General features: G+C 45.3%; 1 protein-coding gene across 35 annotated transcripts in view; it reads left to right on the forward strand.

Annotated features, from left to right (window-relative positions):
- Positions 1-21,977, forward strand: part of LYRM9 (LYR motif containing 9) — a 35,334-nt gene that overhangs the window by 11,533 nt on the left and 1,824 nt on the right. For 9 of the 35 annotated variants that reach the window (XM_086360160.1, XM_086360155.1, XM_086360156.1 and 6 more), the window contains 2 exons: positions 685-777; positions 1,672-3,935. In XM_086360160.1, coding sequence (XP_086216286.1) covers positions 685-777; positions 1,672-1,689 — 111 coding nt within the window. In that variant the 3' untranslated portion in view covers positions 1,690-3,935. Of the gene's footprint in view, positions 1-684; positions 778-1,671; positions 3,936-7,970; positions 12,538-21,977 lie in introns of those variants that run through there. The other 26 variants (XR_015148198.1, XR_015148184.1, XR_015148188.1 and 23 more) reach the window with 5 other exon arrangements.

The raw sequence follows: 21,977 nt of genomic DNA on the forward strand, positions 1-21,977 counted from the left end.
AGCATTTGAGGTGCTCCTAAAGATAAGTAGGAGGACAGGTAGGGTCAAGAGTGGCAGGTCCGAGGAAGGAAGGAAGCAGTTCTTTTGAAGGGTCACGAGTGCCACACAGTGAACCTGAGTCTCATGTTGGTCCTCAAAGGTGAACATCTGGCCAAAGCAAACAGCAAACCCACATTGCGCCACTTAGGGCCTGGCTGGATTTTCCAAAGCCCCCCTCCCCACTTTCCTTCCGTCCCTGCCTGGCTTTCCAGCAGGGGCCCAGAGAAACTCTGTACTTGCCCGGGGAGAAGGCATGCGGCGAGCTCAGCCCACTGACAGCAGGCTTCTTGGGAGCAGCAGAGAGATGGAAGCGTCCCTTAGGCCCCTGCTGCCTGATAACCTTTGGACCTAGCTTGATTAGGGGGTAACTCAGGGCCAGTCTTCCCTTTCACGGCTGTCCTGCTGGTAGGAGCACAGGCTGTGTAATCAGTCTCGGATTCAGATGCTGCTGCCGTTGCGTTGTGGCGAGTTAGGGTTTGGAGCCTGTTTGCTCACCTCAGGGCAGGATCATCATAACTGTGTGTGGAGGGGTAAGAGCAATGTTGAGTACCCCGTGCCCACCGCATGCCTGGCTCTCGACTGCAGCTCTGAAGCTGCCAGTCCTGATTTTTGCCAAGTCATTGTGTCTTATACTTAAACCCCCAGAGTTTCCGGGTTCATTCGGATGAGGACAACCCTGAGAGGATCCAGCAGATTATAAAGAGAGCCATTGAAGATGCCGACTGGATCCTGAACAAAGTAAGCCCTTGGCTCCTGTTTCCACCCTCAAGTTGGGAGTTGAGGGCTATAATTCCCGTGACCACTAGGGGTCGCCCCAGCCCCACAGTTGAGACTAACGAGTGTTTCCCTGCCCGCCCCCGACCAGCAGCTCCCCTCCTCCAGAAGACCAAAGGGGATGGCAGATGCCCTTCCCGTTGCAGTTTCTGCAAAGGGTTGCACATCCTCAGTCCCTAAAGGCAAACTTCTGCCTAATAATGCTGAATAAGTTAAGATGGGGCTACAGGAAGACGGCAGAGAGGAGTCTCCAGGCAACAATAGCGCCAAAGCCGACAGCAGCCTTGTGACGGCTCAGAGAGGAAAGCTGGGTGGGTGAGGCCGGGTTACAGAGGAAACAGTCAAGTGTCTGTTTTGGTGGAGGCAGGAAGGGAGTCAGAATATAGACAGGCTTGCTGGTCCTCACACTTTGGTATTAGAACAGCCTGAGAGCTGGAGCATACCCCACCTTCCGGTCCTTCTGAATCAGATCCTCCAGCTGTTGGCTCTAGGATTCGTTTTTCAAACTCAGGGATCAGACCAGATGGTTTCTGAATGTTGTCTTCTAGAACCTGAGATTCTTTTTTTCTCCTCTGAATAAGACTCAGCTTGAGGAGAAGGCCGGACCCACCACAGTTTTCAGTTCCAGTGTTCCCGGTGTCATTTTTGTCCTCTCTCCCCAACTCCATCAGCTTCCTTTTCCACTGGTACCAAGTAGAGACTTGACCATCTGGTGCCTGCTGACAGGGTCCTGCCGCCTCCATGAAGGCCCTGCAGGAGGCGGCTGAGGCCTAGTGACCACAGTTCTCAGGATTTCCCAGGTCCTCCCTTCCCTGCCGGTTTCCCTCACCCACTCCTAATGATGTCTCTGTCTTACAGTATAAAAAACAAAACTGAGACTCCAGGGCATAAGGAGTGCAGCTGCCTTGGAGACGCTGACATGGAGAGCCCTCGCTTTGCCCGGCCCTAGCAGCAGCAGCAACCATGCTGGGATATCCACTGGCCTGGTTTGCTGGGAGCAGGAAATCAGCGATAAGAGAAGCTGTCATTTGCTCAGACTGCGCTTCCTGCCACATTTGTGTCCCCAGCGTCCTTCACATTTGCTTTTCCAGCTGGTGATGAGGTGAGCTTTGGGGAGAAGGTGTTTTCTCACTTGGCTCTGAAAGTGATTCATTTACTCTGGACGTCGTCGTTTGAGAGGCAGAGCTGGTGTCCCCTCACACAGCAGCCTGTGCAGAGGGCAGGGCGTGGGCCTTACAATCAGGCTGATCTGGATTTGGAGCTCAGCTCGCTGGCTTTTCAAGAGTGTTGGCTTCAAGTCCACTTCTTCCTTCGTTAGGATTAGATAAGATGAAATCAAAGAGCCTGACCCAGGACATGGTATGCGGTAGGGCCAGTAAATGTCCCTCTGAGGAAGCCGGCCTCTGACACTCTCGCGGTGCTCACGCGTCTCTCTGGCTCCCTCCACATCAGCTCTTAGTTCTCTGTGGGCATCTTCTGTCCCTGCTTGTCACCCCAGGCCCCGAGCCCTCACAGTTGCACTGTGCCCGGCGGTCCACCCAGCAGCTGCTCTTCCTGACCCCGACCCTCCCAGCCCAGAGAGACAGAAGCCCTGGTCCTTGTCTTCGTGGGATCTGTCGTATCTCAGAGTACCGAAACAAAAAATGCCAGGGCAGCTGCAGTAGACACCGATGGGTTCAGGCTGCATGTGACCAGTCCTTGCCTACTTTGGCTCCATCTTAGAAGACGAGGGAGGAGGAGCAAGCAAGCAGTCGTGAGGGTCATCATGAGCCTGAAGTCCGTGGAGAAGGCAGACCTGGGTCGTGTCCCAGCTCCACACAAAGTGCTCTCGGGTAACTCACCTCGCCTCCTTCAGTCCCGGTTTCCCCATCTATCCCGGCAGTAATGACCGTACTACCTCACGGGGCCACAGTGAGGAGTCATAAGCCCTAATGTATGCCAGGTGCTTCACCCAGGATCTGGCCTGGGGAGCCAAGGAGAAGGGAGCACCTTTTCAAGAGATTGAGCCCCTTTTCAAGGTCACAAAATGACTAAGTTGGGTCTGTGAATGTACCAAGCCCTCTAGATTTAAGTGGGGAAGGATAGCAGGGTGAGAGGGAGGAAGCGGGGAGGGCGAGCAAGGAACATTGGGGTGACTGGCTGGAGCGGGCGGAGCAGCGAGAAGATGGAGAGACCACACCAGTGGTGAGTGTCCCTGGAGGACTCCCAGCCAGACGATGAGCTTGTGATCACGTGACTTACAGTGACTCAGATATGCCCATGTGTGCTCAGCTGATCAGCAGATCATGAAGTAAATACGTCAGAGCTCTGGTGTATGTTCCCTGCTGTGTGCTGTCATGTTCGATGTTGAGGGTTAGAGGCAGGCAGACAGACAGCTGCCAGGAGGGATCATTCTTTCATGTTTTAATTCATTAATTGAAATGTCCGGTCCTAGGTAAAGATAAAATTTCAGAACTTGCATGAAGGTTGAGGCATCTCTCTTCCGGGTGGGATCTGCCCCAGTGGGAGACCTGCTGTCAGAGGAGGGGACCACGGGCCGCCTTTGCTGGCTTGGGGTGGGGGAGTGGCAGGGGGTGCCTGGCAGACGGGTAGTTTCACCAAAGGCTTGGAATAGCACCACTTGCTCAGGAAGCCCTGTGCTGTTCTGTGTGGTTGAGACATCGTGGACTGAACAGATGGTTCTGCAGCCATCTCTTTATGTAATTGTCTCCTGTCTGAGAGTGAACCCCTTGAGGGCAGGGACCATATGCTGGTCAGTGCAAAATCTTCTGGGCCAGCTGTGTGCCTGCTGCCAAAGTGGCGAACTTTAAGCATTTCTTGAATGGAAGAATGATAATCCAGGCAGACTGATGTGCTGCTTTTGTTGGCATGTTTATTGCTTTCTAATAATGGGGGATGCTGGGAGGTGGTGATTGTTTCTTGGCCAACCACTGATATATGTGTGTGTGTTCTTATCACGGATGCTCAAATAAAGTCTGATTGCTACTATGGAAGTAGTTTTGAGTTCGAGAATCTCCTGAAAGGATTTTGGGGATTCCTTGGACTGCACATGGGGTCCATGGACTGCACTTGAAGATCACTGTCTCTCTGTGTAATCTGAATAAAGCAGAATACTAAGAGGATTTTTACCTCCTTTCTTGATACTATGGCTTTGTTACTTTGCCTAAGATTGTATTCCTTTTTTTTTTTTTTTAAAGTACCAGTGTCATCTGATTGCTTTTTTAACATGAAGAAAATCTTGGAAGACATGATGTGAGGGGAAGCAAAAAACACCTTCGTCATGCTTAAGCTCAGTCTTCATAGAGGAAAGAATGTTTTTTCAGGTGAATAAGGGAGGCAAGAAGAGCATGCCAGATAGGAGGAGACGTACGAGCAAGGACAGGTTAGGGTGCTGAGGAGGGTGAGGAGTCTAATTGCAAGGGACAAGAGTACCAGATAACAGCATGAACGGGGCAGGAGGGAGGTCAGCAGTGGGGGTGAGAAAACCCACATTTGTTTGGAAATGGGAGCAGGTGAGACTGGTGATTCAGGAGGCCTGCTTTTGTCCGGTGGCTGAAATGAACAGGCATAGGGGTCTCAGGCTCAGCCAACCTCAAGGTTATGAGCTCTAGTCAGTTTCAGATGTCAGTGAGAAGGGATCCACTCTCTCCACAGATGCTGTGTCTCCATGGTATTGACAGCCACTGATAGCAGTTAGGAGGTAGACATAGATTCTGATGGTTTGGAGAACCTGGACCTTGATGGCAGTAGTGGTAAAGACCCTGCCTGCCAATGCAGGAGATGTAACAGATGTGGGTTCTATCCATAGGTTGGGAAGATCTCCTAGAGGAGGGCACAGCAACCCACTCCAGTATTGTTGCCTGGAGAGTCCCAATGGACAGGGAAGCCTGGTGGGCTGTAGTCCATAGGGTCGCAAAGAGTTGGGCACAACTGAAACAACTGAGCATGACCTTGAATGAAGCTAAGTGCCTTCTCAAGGGCATGCCCCTCTTTTGGGACCCACTGCTATCCATGTAGACCCCTGAACTCAGACTGGGTGTTTATGGAGTTAAAGGCCTGGCTACTCGACCAATGAGTTCCAGAGGCAAGGATCATGACTTCAGTGCACGCGACAAACGTCTGTGAAGCCGCCACACTGCAAGGCCTTGTGCTGGGTGTTGGTGAAAGTGAAAGGTGCTCAGTTGTCCAGCTCTGAGCAAACCCCAACCCCCAACCATGGCGTTTGTGACCCCATGGACTGTAGCCTCATGGGCAGGCTCCTCTGTCCACAGAATTCTCCAGGCCAGAATACTGGAGTGGTAGCCATTCCCTTCTCCAAGGGATCTTCCCAACCCAGGGATCCAACCCAGGGCTCCCGCATTGCAGGCAGATTCTTAACCATCTGAGTCACCAGAGAAGCTATAATTTCCCTGCTGGGTGTTGGTGGGTACTTTCATTTAGGGCCTTAATCTGGATGCCAATCACATTTTCTTACTTACTTAATTCATTGGTTCAACAAACATTAAGCACCTTTTATATATCAAAAGGGAGAAGGCAATGGCACCCCACTCCAGTACTCTTGCCTGGCAAATCCCATGGACGGAGGAGCCTGGTAGGCTGCAGTCCATGGGGTCCATAAGAGTCAGACACGACTGAGTGACTTCACTTTCACTTTCCACTTTCATGCATTGGAGAAGGAAATGGCAACCCACTCCAGTGTTACTGCCTGGAGAATCCCATGGATAGGGAAGCCTGGTAGGCTGCAGTCCATGGGGTCACACAGAGTCAGACGCGACTGAAGCCACTTGGCGGCGGATATATCAAAAATTCCATCTGTACTTCCGTCAAGGTTGGGTTCAGTTCAGTTCGTTCGCTCAGTCTTGTCTGACTCTTTGTGACCCCATGAACTGCAGCACGCCAGGCCTCCCTGTCCATCACCAACTCCCGGGGTTCATCCAAACTCACGTGCATTGAGTCGGTGATGCCATCCAGCCGTCTCATCCTCTGTCCTCCCCTTCTCCTCCTGCCCCCAATCCCTCCCATCATCAGGGTCTTTTCCAGTGAGTCAGCTCTTTGAACGAGGTGGCCAAAGTACTGCAGTTTCAGCCTCAGCATCAGTCCTTCCAATGAACACCCAGGACTGATCTCCTTTAGGATGGACCGGTTGGATCTCCTTACAGTCCAAGGGACTTGCAAGAGTCTTCTCCAGCGCCACAGTTCAAAGGCATCAATTCTTCAGCGCTCAACTTTCTTCACAGTCCAACTCACATCCAAACATGGCCACTGGAAAAACCATAGCCTTGACTAAATGGACATTTGTTGGCAAAGTAATATCTCTGCTTTTTAATATGCTATCTAGGTTGGTCATAACTTTCCTTCCAAGGAGTAAGCGTCTTTTAATTTCATGGCTGCAATTATCATCTGCAGTGATTTTGTCTGCAGTGTCAGAATAAAGTCTGACACTGTTTCCACTGTTTCCCCATCTATTTGCCATGAAGTGATGGGACCAGATGCCATTATCTTCGTTTTCTGAATGTTGAGCTTTAAGCCAACTTTTTCACTCTCCTCTTTTACTTTCATCTAGGCTTTTTAGTTCCTCTTCACTTTCTGCCATAAGGGTGGTGTCATCTGCATATCTGAGGTTATTGATGTTTCTCTCAGCAATCTTGATTCCAGTTTGTGCTTCTTCCAGCCCAGCGTTTCTCATGATGTACTCTGCATAGAAGTTAAATAAGCAGGGTGACAATATACAGCCTTGATGTACTCCTTTTCCTATTTGAACCAGTCTGTTGTTCCATGTCCAGTTCTAACTGATGCTTCCTGACCTGCATATAGATTTCTCAAGAGGCAGGTCAGGTGGTCTGGTATTCCCATCTCTTTCAGAATTCTCCACAGTTTATTGTGATCCACACAGTCAAAGGCTTTGGCATAGTCAAAAAGGTTGGGTTATGGATGGTTTAATTTCCTCTCCTTATTGATCTGTATGGTTTCTGGAGATATGGAGAGATTTCATTTTGGGCACCTGTGACTATCCACAGCAATCTAGTTTTTAATCAAACTAAATAAGTGTTTTTTTCCCTATTAAGTTTCCTGTTTATAGACATTAACCCACATGTATAAACACACGTAACATTTGCTGGCTGAGAAATGGTTAATCACTTTGAAAATATGTTTTTCTGATGTTTGCACCTTCCTGTTACCCTGAATCTTTAAAATTCTTGAATTGGAGTGATAAGATTTGCCCAGGGGGCCAACCTGTCTTCTAGGCTCAACCTCCAACCTCTAGGCATGTACGTAAATAAGCATTCTTACCTGATTCTTCATCTTGGCTATGCTGTTGATTTCATCTCTGTGGTCTGGGGCCCCTGTACATAATTGGCTGTGTTAGAAACCACTGCTTGAGGAGCTTGGAACTTTGATATACTGCTGGTGGGAATGTCAAACGTTGCAGCTGCTTTGGAAAACAGTTCAAAAGTTTTCCAAAATGTTAAATGTAGAGTTCCATGTGACTCAGTGATTCTACTCCTGTGTATATACCCAAGGGAAATGACACACGTCCACACAAAACACTTGTACATGAATGTTCATGGTTTTATTCATAATAGCAAAAAGGAAAGCAAACAACCCAAATATCCATCAACTGATGAACAGATAAATAAATGTAGTGTAGTCATACAATAGCAATAAGGAATAAAGCCCGGACACACCCTGTGACATGGGTGAACCTGCTATGATAAATGAAAGAAGCGAGTCACAAAGTGCAAAGTTGTATGATTCCTTTTATGTGAAATGTCCGTAGTAGGCAAATCTATGGAGACGTAAAGTAGATTAACTTAGAGGCTTGGGACATAGGTGCTGGGAGGAGCAAGAGTGACTGCTGATTGGTACGGGGTTTCTTTATGGAGTGATGAAAATATTTTAAAATTAGATCATGATTGTACAACTCTGTGAGTATGTCAGAAACCACTGAATTGTGTACTTTAAATGAGTGAATTGTCTGGTAGGTGAATTACATCTCAATAAAACTCCTAAAAAGAAAATGAAATTAGATGCCAGGAGAAAACTGAACAAATCCCAGTGCATCTGAAAGGTACCACCCAGTCTGTCGTTAATTTCTAGAAGATACCCTCCTTGATACCTTATGCTAGTAAAGTAATGCTTAAAATTCTCCAAGCCAGGCTTCAGCAATACATGAACCGTGAACTTCCAGATGTTCAAGCTGGTTTTAGAAAAGGCAGAGGAACCAGAGATCAAATTGCCAACATCTGCTGGATCATCAAAAAACCAAGAGAGTTCCAGAAAAACACCTATTTCTGCTTTATTGTCTATGCCAAAGCCTTTGACTGTGTGGATCACAATAAACTGTGGAAAATTCTGAAAGAGATGGGAATACCAGACCACCTGACTGGCCTCTTGAGAAACCTATATGCAGGTCAGGAAGCAACAGTTAGAACTGGACATGGAACAACAGACTGGTTCCAAATAGGAAAAGGAGTACGTCAAGGCTGTATATTGTCACCCTGCTTATTTAACTTCTATGCAGAGTACATCATGAGAAACGCTGGACTGGAAGAAACACAAGCTGGAATCAAGGTTGCTGGGAGAAATATCAATAACCTCAGATATGCAGATGACACCACGCTTATGGCAGAAAGTGAAGAAGAACTAAAGAGCCTCTTGATGAAAGTGAAAGAGGAGAGTGAAAAAGTTGGCTTAAAGCTCAACATTCAGAAAATGAAGATCATGGCATCCGGTCCCATCACTTCATGAGAAATAGATGGGGAGACAGTGGAAACAGTGTCAGACTTTATTATTTTGGGTTCCAAGATCACTGCAGATGGTGATTGCAGCCATGAAATTAAAAGACGCTTACTCCTTGGAAGGAAAGTTATGACCAACCTAAATAGCATATTAAAATGCAGAGACATTACTTTGCCAACAAAGGTTTGTCTAGTCAAGGCTATGGTTTTTCCTGTGGTCATGTATGGATGTGAGAGTTGGACTGTGAAGAAAGCTGAGCACCGAAGAATTGATGCTTTTAAACTGTGGTGTTGGAGAAGACTCTTGCAAGTCCCTTGGACTGTAAGGAGATCCAACCAGTCCATCCTAAAGGAGATCAGTCCTGGGTGTTCATTGGAAGGACTGATGTTGAAGCTGAAACTGCAGTACTTGGGCCACTTCATGCGAAGAGTTGACTCATTGGAATAGACCCTGATGCTGGGAAAGATTGAGGGCAGGAGGAGAAGGGATGACAGAGGATGAGATGGTTGGATGGCATCACTGACTCAATGGACATGGGTTTGGATGGACTCTGGGAGTTGGTGATGGATAGGAAGCCTTGGCGTGCTGTGGTTCATGGGGTTGTAGACAGTCAGACACGACTAAGCGACTGAACTGAACTGACCCTCCTTGATGAGTTTCTGTTGAAGGAAACAATTGTCTTCTCTTTCCAGTGGTGTCCAAAGCTGAAGTTTTCTACTGGGAACAAGGGCCAGTCCTCGTGCCTTCTGCACTCAACTGGGCACAGTTTATAATCCTGTGAGATGATTCTCCCCTTTCTTCAGAGAGAAACAAGCTTACAGAGGCTAACATTTGTCGAGGGTCACATCTGAAGAACTCACATTTCCCAGGTTGGGCCCTTTCTAGAGACTGAAGGCTGCTCTTCCAAAGGCTCTGAGGTGATAACCTATCTACATTGTTATGTTAAAAAACTTTATAAAAAATTCTCATCCCCTCTTAGAAGTCTAAGAGATACAAAAAGACTTGAGGAAATGAAGTGACCTTGGATTACAAAAAGTTTAACTGAGTTTCCCAGCTGGAGTGCCCTAGGCTTGTCACCTCCACTTGAAGCAACCTCAACCCATTATCCCAGCGTGCCATACTTATAATGTCCCTTTTTACATATGCCAGGGAATGGAAAGGGCCGGGGAGTGCTGAGGTCTTGTCCTTGGCACTTTCCGTGCCTGAAAGCACTGAACTGAGGCGTCTCTGTGATGTGTACATGGCTACCACAGCCCAGAAGAAGACGTCTGATCTTGTTAAAAGATGGACTAATAGCTATGTGACTTTGGGAAAGTTACTCAGTGTTACTAAGCCACACTTTTCTCATTTGTATAATGGAGACAAAAATAATAGCTGTCTCCCAGTGTGTTCTGAGGATTCAGTGAGATACTGCATATAACATACTTAACCTGGAGCCTGGTACATGGCTAACACTAAATAAATGTAGCTGCTGTGATTGTTAATTGCATGGGGTCTCCTTGCTCTGGAGGTTGTCTGCAGCCAATTTGATTTCTCTCTGTACATTATTTCCTGGGCTTCCCAGGTGGCACTAGTGGTAAAGAACCTGCCCGCCAATGCAGAAGATGTAAGAGACATGGGTTCGATTCCTGGGTGGAGAAGATCCCCTGGAGAAGGGCATGGCAACCCACTCCAGTATTCTTGCCTGGAGAATCCCATGGACAGAGGAGCCTGGTGAGCTATAGTCCGCAGGGTTGCACAGAGTCAGACCCAACTGAAGCAACTTAGCACACACATACATTATTTCACTGATTAGGGAAAGCAAACTCATTTTAACGTCCTAAAAACTTCTATCATAACAGAAAAGAAATGTGAGGAGAGAGAAGGAGTCATCTTTTCATGTCACATGTGGGGGCTGGCATGTCAGGGCACATTTCAGAAGTGACCAGGGCTTCTGTTTGCACAAAGACCTTCAAGCCCTTCTGAGAAGCATGAAGACAAGTTGAAACACAGGTCTGGCTGTGGGCTGAGATGCTGAAGCAAGGAAAAGGGCGAAAGCCACCTCTTGAAAACCTGAAGGATTACCTTTCCATGTTTTTCTTATCCATTGCTGGGTAACAAGTTACCTCAAAATTCAGTGGCTCAGAATGGCAGTGACTTCTTATTTCTCATTATTCTGTCTGTCAGGAATCCAGGCAGGGCTTGGTTGGGTGGTGGCAAGTAATGACAGCTGGGCCACTCTGTGCTGTGTTCAGATGGTGGCTGGGCTGAGCTGAGAGGTTTGGGAAGATTTCACTTACATGTGTGGCACCCTGGTCTTCCTCTGTGTGGCTTCTCTCCACATGGTCTGTCATTCAGAAGACCATGCATTTCTTTACTCTGTGGTGGCTGCCTTCCTCAGAATATGAGTTTCACCTTTTGCATTTCCTCAAAGTCTGGACTGGAGTGACACTTCTGCCTCATTCTGATGGTTAGAGCAAGTCATAGGGCTAGCCCTGATTCAAGGAAAGAGGAACTAGACTCTACGTCCTTTTTTTTTTTTTTGGCTGCACTATGTGCAGCATGTGGGATCTTATTCCGCAACCAGGGATCTGCTGCAATGTCTGCTGCAATGGAGGTACTGGGACAGTGGAATCTTAAGCACTGGGCCACCATCGTAGTTCCTAGACTTTACATCTTGATGGAAGGAGTAGCATGCGCATACAATGGAGAGAGACATTGATGGTGGCCACCTTCAGAGACCATCCACCACACCCAGTGAGCTGAAAATTTAAATTTTGGGAAGATAGAAACAAAATGCTTTAGGGCAGACCCTGGTTGAAGGAAGGGCAATTTTGGAAGCAACACTGAGGTGCAACACTATAAATGTTCCCCTGACTCAACTCAAGCTATTCTCATCAGTGTTAGAGACTGAGAGAGAGTAAAAATCAAAGACTTGATAATTAGAGTGCACTATGACATTGCAAGAGCCAGGCCATCTTGTTCAGGATTCTGATACAAGAATTACAACTCTGGTCAGAGGAGCTAAGTGTTAGCAAGGATTGATAGGAATGTAAACTGGTACAGCCACCATGGAGAACAGCGTGGAGATTCCTTTTAAAAAATTAAAAATAGAGCTATCACGTGGCCCCGCAACCCCGCTTCTGGGTATGTATCCAAAGGAATTGAAATCAGGATATGGCAGAGATACCTGTAGTCCCTTGTTCACTGCAGCACTATTTACAATAGGCAAGATATGGAATTGACTTAAGTGTCTTGTCAATGGATGAATAGATAAAGAAGATGCGACATATATAAATATACAATGGAATATTATTCAGCCATGGGAAAGAAAGAAATCCTGCCGTTTGCAACAGCATGTGTGGACCCTGAGGACATTATGTTAAGTGAAATAAGTCAGACAGAGAAGGACAAATAACTATATATGATATCAGAGTCCCTTGGACTGCAAGGAGATCCAACCAGTCCATTCTGAAGGAGATCAGTCCTGGGCGTTCTTTGGAAGGAATGATGCTAAAGCTGAAACTCCAGTACTTTGGCCACCTCATGCGAAGAGTTGACTCATTGGAAAAGACTCTGATGCTGGGAGGGATTGGGGGCAGGAGGAGAAGGGGATGACAGAGGATGAGATGGCTGGATGGCATCACTGACTTGATGGACGTGAGTCTGAGTGAACTCCGGCAGTCGGTGATGGACTGGCGTGCTGTGATTCATGGGGTCGCAAAGAGTCAGACACGACTGAGCGACTGAACTGAACTGAACTGAACTGAGAAATCTAAAAAAGCTGAATTCATAGAGATAGTAGAGTGGTGGTTACCAGGGGCTGGGGTGTGGGATGAAAGGGGGGATAAAGGGTACAAAGTTTCAATTATAAGATAAATATGTCCTGTGGGGTCTAGTGTGTAGCATGGTGATTACAGCTAGTAATACTTTATTATAAACTTGAAAGTTTCAAGGAGAATATATCTTAAATGTTCTCAAAATAAAAAAAAAATGGTAATTTTATGAGGTGATGGAGTTTTTAATCATTAATGGCGGTAATAATTTTGCAACATATAAGTGCATCAAGTCCACACATTGTACACCTGTTACACAAGGTCGTCACATGTCACTTATATCTCAATAAAGCTGGAAAAAAAAAACCTCTGGTCAGGAGAGGGCCTTTGATGGGAGGAAGAAATGAGTGGCTGCAGATGTGAATGGGCTCACAGGAGTGAAGTGAAGGAGAGTGACGTGAGCATGGCAACAAAAAACCCCAGAGACATGGCTGGTCCTCTTGTTGGGGAGCAGTGGTGGGGCATCAGACAGCTGAAACCGAGGCCACTTGAGGTAGGCATGGAGTGGCTTTGGAAGCTGTCACAGAAGATCCATGGTACGGTTGCCTGTGAGACCATGTGGGAAGCCTGGAACCTGGCTGGAGGCAGGAGGACCATGTGCGGTGGGATGCCAGTGATGCCTACCTATAGCCCTTTCTCAATGATTATCTCCCAATAGGGGAAGCATATATTAAGTTATGTTGTTTTTTTTTTTTTTTCGAGGGCATCACTTTCTCATAGGGGAAAATTAGTTAAGAACTGAGTGCATGGCTGAAGACATTAAAAATACACCATTTGTTACTTGGAACCAATTGCTTTGAATTTCACTAAGGCAACCTACACAAAAGAAATAGCACCAAGGATGCTTGTGTATTCTCTTCAAAAGGTCCAAACATGGAATACTACTCAGCAATCAAAAGGAACTAACTAGTGATACATAAACCAACTTGAGTAAATCTCAGTGGCATTATGACGATAAGAGAAGCACGGTTTACATGTAACCAAGCTTACATAGGTTATGATTCCACTTATATGACAGTCTCAGACAAAACCACAATAATTGACGACCCATCAGTGGTTACCAGAGGTTGGGGCGGTGGGAGCGTGTATCTATCAAGAGGTAGTGCGAGGAAGATGTGGGGGTGAAAAGGCGGTTCTTCGTCCTATTGTAGTAGTGGTCACATGAATGTGTACATGTGTTGAAATTCATAGACCTGTACTTGCCCCCAGAAGTCAATTTCACTGCATGGTTTTTCTTTAAATGGCCCAACCATCATTAATAGGATTTGGAGTCCTTTATGTCATAGCTTCCTCCATGATCAGGGGAGGGTGATCTCCCAACTTATTCTCTGGCCTCAGGAACAAAACGAAGAAAGGCAAAACATTGCTGAAGACAGGGATTCTTGAAAATACTGTCCTTTTAGGTTTTGCAAGGAAAACAAAAGAAGACAGCGGGCAAGATGGTAGAGGCGGAAAAAAGAGAGGGAAAGAGGGTATTCTGGAATCACTTTTATGGATTATTATATCTTTAATACTTATTACCTGCAGGCAGTCAAGTGATAAGTGCCTTGCTTCAATTTTCTCTGAACGGTATGTACTATTATTAGCCTCACTTTGCAGATGAAAGAATTAAGACCCAGAGAAGTAAAACAATTTGCCCAGGGTCACACAGCCAGTGGACAGTAGGGCTGAGATTGAATTCAAAGCCAGTGCTCTTAATTCACATGTCTTTCATTCTACCTCCCAGGTCACATCATTTCAGTCCTGTATCTTTGAGTTCCTTGATCCCTGGGCTTAAGATTTATGTTTTATTTCCTCTTCTCTTGACCCTCAAGGATTTGGTCTTGGATATTCTCTCCTTGTTCTCTTCCATCTCCAGCTTTTGCTGAGATATCCCTCCTGGACCAGCCTCTCAGCAGACCCTGGTGTGACTTGGAAGGGTTACAAAGGTTTCCATCAGCTCAGAGACCCTTATATTTTGGAGGGTTATAATATATGATGTTCAATTCTCATTATCTAGTTGCTAGTATAATTAATGTATTCTGACATGGCCATTGCTGCAAAAATCTTACTATATTGTGGGCCAAACCATGTGCCCTACAACTTAACAATGACCCTAAAGGGCCCTTCTGATCTAGCTTCTTCCTGGCTCTGGCCTCCTCTCCCAAGCCTCCCTCCCCACTCCTACTCTGCTGCAGCTGCATCCTGTTACCTGCCCCACTGGGCCCAGGGGTTTGGGCTCCAGTCCCAGCTTTGTTTCTGTTCCCCTGCCTGGCGTGCCCTCCCCTCAGTCCATCTGCCAGACTCCTAACCCTTCTTGCAAAGCTCCTCTACAAAGTCTTTCTTGACCTCTGTCCACAGGCAACTCTGATCTCTCCCTAAGAATTCTACCATCTCTAGAACGTTTCTCATAGTTACTCAATATCTACCCTTTCTGCATGTTTCGTGGGTACTTGATACGGAGGTGGTGCTTGGTGTATGTTATCTCGAATTCTGGCAGCCACCATGAGAGGAAGCATTCATGTTTCCATTGACTGATGAGGACACAAGCTCAGGGGAGAGAAGGACTGGCCCAGGCTCTCACAGACATTAATGGTAGAACCAGGATTGATGCTGGGTTTGTATGACTCCAACACTCAGTCAAGTTTTGCCGATTGAATGGGATTACTCAGCCAGGTGGTGGCTGCTACAGGGGGTGGTGGCTATGTGTTCTCAACAGTCACCTGATGGAAGGGGCTTGGCATAGCAGTCTGGTTGGAAGGGGAGCAGCTAAAAGATAGTCTGATGCTGCCCAAAGGCAGCAATCATCCTGCTTCTTATGGGTTGTGTGTTTATGGAAGGGATCTTTAGAACGACTTAATAGAAATTATGGGGGGACCGAAACCCCTTCATAAGCACGGTGGATGGAATCAAGGAAAAGTTGAGGGTAGAGGACTGGGTCAGAGAAACAGAAGGCAGAAATGCAGCTGTGGGGAGGCATGTGTTTGTATCAAGATGATCAACTGTCCTACTTCATCATTTACACTGAGTCAGACCCAAGAGGCATTTCACAGAAAGTGGATGGTACCATCCATTCCCTAGAGGACTCTCCATTCCAAAAGAGATGTGTAAAAGAAGAAATTCTGTGGGTGTTAATAATAAACAGCCATTTAGAAAGCTCTCACTGAACAGCATTCCCATGCTCCTGAGAAGGCTGTAGCAATTATTACTTTCTTTTTTTTTTTCTAAGAACAGGAAAAAAAAAATTAGCTGGGAAAGCAAGAAACAATTGCTGTTGTTAACAATAAAATCATGACATTTGAATATCAAATTTTCAACTTTTTCAAAGCACTATCCTACATTATTATCTCATTTAGTTCTCACTTCCATTAAGTGAGATGACAGGAGAGCCTCTTACTCCTAATCCACAGGAAAAAACAAAAGCTCTCAGTGATGGATCAGAACCTGATGCGGCCCTCCATTGCTCATCATCAAGTTAGAACTTACTCGGTGAGCTGTTGTGGGAACAGAGAGAGAGGAATTAGCCAGGTCCTTGCTGTTTGGAAGTGAATTGAACCTTGGGTCCTGGTAGACAGAAACCATCATGGTGAAAAGGCAGGTAAGGTGTTGGTGCCCTTTACTTTCCTTGTTGGTCATTTTGGATTTGTTCAGGTTGACGAAGACATACATTCTCAATGATCTTCAAATTACATCACCAATAGTACTAGGCAACATCCTTGTGTGCAAGGCAGTTCAACATCTTCTCGACTGACCAGTCAGAGATGAATAATTTGCTCGTTGATCTTTGATTCCTGATACCTGTCAATCCAGGAGACACAGGAGACTCTTGTTCGATCCCTACGTTGGGAAGATTCCCTGGAGGAAGAAATAGTAACCCACTCCAGTATTCTTGCCAGGATAATCCCATAGACAGAGGAGCCTGGCAGTCTACAGTCCCTGGAATTGCAGCGTCAGAAATGATGGAGCGACTGAGCACACACACTCACGCACACCTGTCGCCTTCATCTCTCCCTTTCAGCTTGAATTAGTGCTCCTTTCAGGGTAGCAATAGTTATGGACGCACAAGAAGCATTGGTTTTATTAATATTATCTGTTTCTTGCATTCTTTTATCATACGTTAAGAAGTTTTTCTTAGGTCTAACACAAGTCCATATGGCTAACGTAAGATTGTATCTCCCAGTTTTGTCTTCAGAAAAGTCAAAAGACACAGTTTATGGAAAGTGAATACCCAAGTAACCGGAGCAGCCAGATCCTACCTCCAGTCAGGGGCTCTGGCTGTCCTGGGACCCCTGGGAATTTTCTCTTTGTCTTCTGACTGATAAAACAATTTGAGGATCCCTCATTGAGCTCATATGCACGAACCCAAGGTGAGAAGGAAAGAAAAAGGAAGAATTCATCTTCCTTGTGTTGGAAATAATGTACAGATGCCAAATAGCACATTGAGATGCAATATTATAAAAATGGCATAAGTTCTTAGAAGCTAAATGATTGTTTCTGACTTAAAAAGTGAATAGGGCCTTCCCTGGCAGTACAGTGGTTAAGACGCCATGCTTCCACTGCAGGAGGCCAGAGTCCATCCCTGGTTGGGGAGTTAAGATCCCTCACAGCACACACACACACACACACACACACACAAAGTAGCAAAAAATCTTGGCAAGGAACGCTGTCTGACTTAATCAGATAGAAGGTTAAAAAAAATTCTAGTCTTCCTTCCTAAAACAAATTCTGATAAAAATCCTAAAGTGAATGAACTCCAGCAGTAGAGAGCCCTGGGCTCTTTTCCTGAGCTGGACACGTGTTAGTTGTAAAGATTTTAGACAAGTTGCTGCCCTTTTCTGAGCCTGTTTCCTCATCTGTAGAGTGGGGTGGGCAGGGGGCAGTAATCCTTTCTCCGTAAGGTTGCTATAGAAACGATCACATTATAGTACAAAAGGAGATGGGGGGAGAAGGGGTTAAGGCCCCCACTCCTCCCATTCTTTTCCCCTCCGTTTGTTGTTGGCCTGCAGGCCTGTAGGATGGGACTCTCCTTCATTGGCACCCGGAGCACCCGGAGCCTCCTCCCGGGAAGTCGTCAGTCTCCTTTTCATCCTCCTTATCAAGCCCAAGTGATGACACCCGAGCTGCCCAAAGCACATACCAGTGCTGTTCACTACCCTTTCCCCTGGAATTTAATCAGCACTCACAGACCAGCTCTTCGGGTTGTTGCAATTCTGGAGACTTTGGTATTATTCACTTTGCTTTTCTCAATATTGTAAATAATTTTTAGATGCTGGTTTGTATGCAGGAAGGCATTAACTATCAGACTTTTTTAAAAAGAGTTCCCTGTGGAGAAGTGATTCCATCTTTTGGGGCCAGTTGCTACCTCAGAGACCAATGGCTCAGCTTTTCAGCAAGGAGTCTAATTAAACAGGCTTGGCAAAGTCTTCCAACTGGCTTCTCTGTGGGGCCACATGAAAGCATGGTTTCAGGATGAAAAAGGGAGGCCTTTCCAGGAAATTATGCCAGCTGACCGGAATAAATATTTTCTTCCCACATGCCTTTCTGAAGGCCCGGAGAGCACCTCTGTTGGTGATTCCCTGTGGGGACTCTGCCAAGAATTAGGGAAGGGGCAGAGGCTAGGAGTCTCTAAAACCTTTTCCTCTAAAGAGCACAGAGGAGTATTGACTGGAAGCCCTTTATTTAATAAATCAGTTTTCTAGTTCATTAGTTCCTTTAGCCAATGAGTACTTGCCACGTGAATTTTTTTAGTTTTAGAATTGGTAAGATGTTTGCATAGTTCAAAATTCAGAAGGGACACTGTAAAAGTCTCCCTTCAACCCACTCCCCAGGCTTCCCTGGTGACTCAGAGGTAAAAGAATCCACCTGCAATCCAGGAGACGCAGGTTCGATCCCTGGGTGGGGAAGATCCCCTGGAGAAGGAAATGGCAACCCAGTCCGGTATTCTTGCCTGGGAAATCCCACGGACAGAGGAGCCTGGCGGGTTGAAAAAGAGTCGGACATGACTTAGCGACTAAACGACAACAACAATCCACCCCCCAGCCGTCCGGTTTCCCTTTCTCAAGTTACTAGTTTCTTGGGTCTCCTTTTCAAGTCATGCTAAGTACAGAAAAGCTGTACATATTTTTCCCTTTGCCTGTTTTTTTTTTTTTTCCCATTGTTATTGTTGATTTGGGTTTTTCTAACCCACACAAATGGTAGTCATTTATAAACTGCTCTGACCTTGATTTTCTTTAAGACTTAATAATGTATCTTGGGATTCTTTTTTTTTTTTTCAAATGCACAGAAGGCTTCATTTATCCTTTGTTATGGTCCATTTTTGGAGAAGACAATGGCACCCCACTCCAGTACTCTTCTCTGGAAAATCCCATGGATGGAGGAGTCTGGTAGGCTGCAGTCCATGGGGTCTCTAAGAGTCGGACACAACTGAGCGACTTCACTTTCACTTTTCACTTTCATGCATTGGAGAAGGAAATGGCAACCCACTCCAGTGTTCTTGCCTGGAGAATCCCAGGGACAGGGGAGCCTGGTGGGCTGCCATCTACGGGGACCCACAGAGTCAGACACAACTGAAGTGACTTAGCATGGTTCATTTTAGTTCACTGTGATGCATGGAGGCATCACAACATTTTCAGTCATCTCCTATTGAGAGACACATTCTGCTGCTATTATAAACAACACTGCAGTGAATAATGCTGAGCAAATGTCATTTCATACAAGGCAAGTATACCGGTAGAGTAAGTTCCTGGAATGGACTTGCTGGGTGAAAAGGTACGTATCGATATATTTGTAAGTTTGAATGAGGTGGTGAAGTTGCCATGCATGGAAGTTGAATCAATTTTCACTTCCACCAGTAACTGTTTTCAAGGGACTTCCCTGGTGGTCTAGTGGCTAAGACTGTGTTGCCAATGCAGGTGGCCTGGATTGGATCCCTGGTCAGGGAACTGGGTCCCACATGCTGCAACTAAAGACCCTGCAAGCCACAACAACTAAGACTCGGCACAGCCAAATAAATACATAAAAATAAATATTAAAAATTCCGCTCTCTTAAAAAACAAAATACTCTGCTAGATATAAATTAAAAATAAATTTTATGAATAAATAGGTTTATATTTTTAAGATTAGAATTTATAAAATGTTGAAATGCATTTGATTTAGTCTACTGTCTTATTTATGAGGTTACAAGAATCTTGGGATAATTTAAGAATGAATAGAAAAAAGAATTTGATAGTGAATTTAATCCTGAGACTACAGGCAAAAAATAAAACCATGATCTTCTTTCTAAAAATTTCCTATCCTTTGTGTAATTGAGGTCAACTACCTCACTTCAGAATACTATAATTCACTCCATTCTTCTCAGCAATACATAGAAATATTGGAACAAATAAAATTTCCTGAAGATCTAACCATGTAAAATTATGCCAAAGACTGTTTATTTAATACTTATAAAACTCTTCTATTAATATATAATATAAACATACACTTATGTATTATAATAATTTTTTCTGAAGAGATTTTCAAGGAAGGAGCTTATCTTTACCTTCTAATCTATTTCATATTATTGTCAACATTCTATTTAGTTGAAAATAATAATTTTGGTCATCCTGCTTTTACAAGTGCCAGTCAAAATAGGTGTAAAGTCAAAATAGGTGTAAAGTCAAAATAATTGTTTCTACTGAAAGAATCCAACATATAAATTTGGTTTCCTGAGAATCAGGCAGGGTTCATCAAGTCACATTCAGTGTGATTACTGCCTCAGGAGGCATACTGCAAAGCATTCTGAAGGCACTTGCCAGTACAATAAGCAAAACACCGTGCCAGTTGCCATGTCAAAATGGGGCCCACCGATAGGCGATGTCACAACGGTGTGCTGGGGCCAGCTCCACTGCCCACTGCTGGTGGTTGAAGATTCAGCAACTTTGCTAGCAGGATGTTCTACCATGGTAGCTTGAAATCATCCGTAGGGAGAGTGTTTCACCATGAAAATCAGGACACCCCTAAGAGCCGGTTTACCAGCACGTGCTGTCCAGGACTACCGTACTTTGAAAATCTGTTCCCCTCCCACCCCCAGTGCTTTGGCTGGATACACACCCAGCTATGATGCTGTGGCCATGACACTGAGCCTACTGCAGGGCCACAGGACAGAGAGGGCCAAACGTCTCTCTTCTTCTTAGAGCTGTGTTGTGCCAACTCCCCCTCCTAGAAGGACACCTGAATTAACATGCATGCCGGTTTACTTCGAGCCTGGTTATTAACATGTATTTATACATGTTAGCATATTTTTCCTCACCATGAGTAACAGAAGATACATAGAGTACTTACCACCAGGCATAGTTTTGAGTAGGGAAAAGAAACAGGAACAGAGAAACTGCCTTATAAGAAAGTTTAGTAAGGCTCACAAAGGCAGAGAGTCCCATATTTTCAATTGTAAAATGAGAAAAATCTATGTTCCATTGGTAATTATTGTTGGGAATAAGAGCACTCTTTTGCCTGAGATCCTTATTTGAATGGCGTCTTCAGTGAATAACTTTGTGATCTTGCCAAGTTACTCAGCTACTCAAGTTTCCTCCGTGGCTATGTTGCAGACTGGGTCCATAATGAAACAGAGCTGTGGTTCTCAAACCAGAGAGCACATGCAATCACAGATTACTGGGCCCCATCCGCAGAGGTTCTGAGACAGTAGGTGTTGGTGGGGCCCGAGAATTGGCATCCTAAAAGTTCCCAAGTGATGCTACAGGTTACAATAGCACTCTGAGAACCATTGAAACAAAGCAGAGAAATAATAACAGTTACATAATTCTGTCTCCCCTGCTCCCTTGACTGTTAGGTTGAGGAAAGGAGGAATAGCATTTATTGTGTATCTACAATTATGCAAGTTGTCTCATGTAATACAACATCCTCAAAGTAATTATTATTACCTCATTTTATGGATAAGGAAATCGAAGCTCAAAAAAGTTAAATGACTTGCCCAGAGCTTTATAATGAGCACTTGGGGACTCTGGGATTCAAATATAAGTTTGTCCAACTCCAAAACCTATATTCAGTTTGTTGCATGTTGCTGCTGTCCATTACCAACTCCTGGAGCTTGCCCAGACTCATGTTCATCTAGTCAGTGATGCCATCCAACTATCTCATCCTCTGTCATCCCGTTCTCCTCCTGCCTTCAATCTTTCCCAGCGTCAGGGTCTTTTTCAAGGAGTCAGTTCTTTGCATCAGGTGGCCAAAGTGTTGGAGTTTCAGTTTCAGCATTAGTCCTTCCAATGAATATTCAGAACTGATTTCCTTTAGGATTGACTGATTAGATCTCCTTGCTGTCCAAGGGACTCTCAAGAGTCTCCTCCAACACCACAGTTCAAAAGCATCAATTCTTTTTTTTTTACATAAATAGGTATTTTTATTGAGATCATCAAAACCCTCAGTGCCTAAATGATTCTGCTAATTAACTGGAAAACACATGAAGGCATGTCAACCTGTCAAGCAAAAGAAAATGCTCTCTGTCCCTAATGTAAATGGATTACATAAAGGCCTGATCTCCCATTACAGCAAGTTCTGATGTTTCATGCCCTAAAGGTCAGATAGGTTTTACTCTCAAAAGCATCAATTCTTGAAGAGTATTGTGACTATATTGAAGAG

This window comes from Bos grunniens, chromosome 19 (assembly GCF_055505025.1).
Source record: "Bos grunniens cultivar Pamir isolate PY7600 chromosome 19, Bosgru_T2T1.0, whole genome shotgun sequence".
NCBI lineage: Eukaryota > Metazoa > Chordata > Mammalia > Artiodactyla > Bovidae > Bos > Bos grunniens.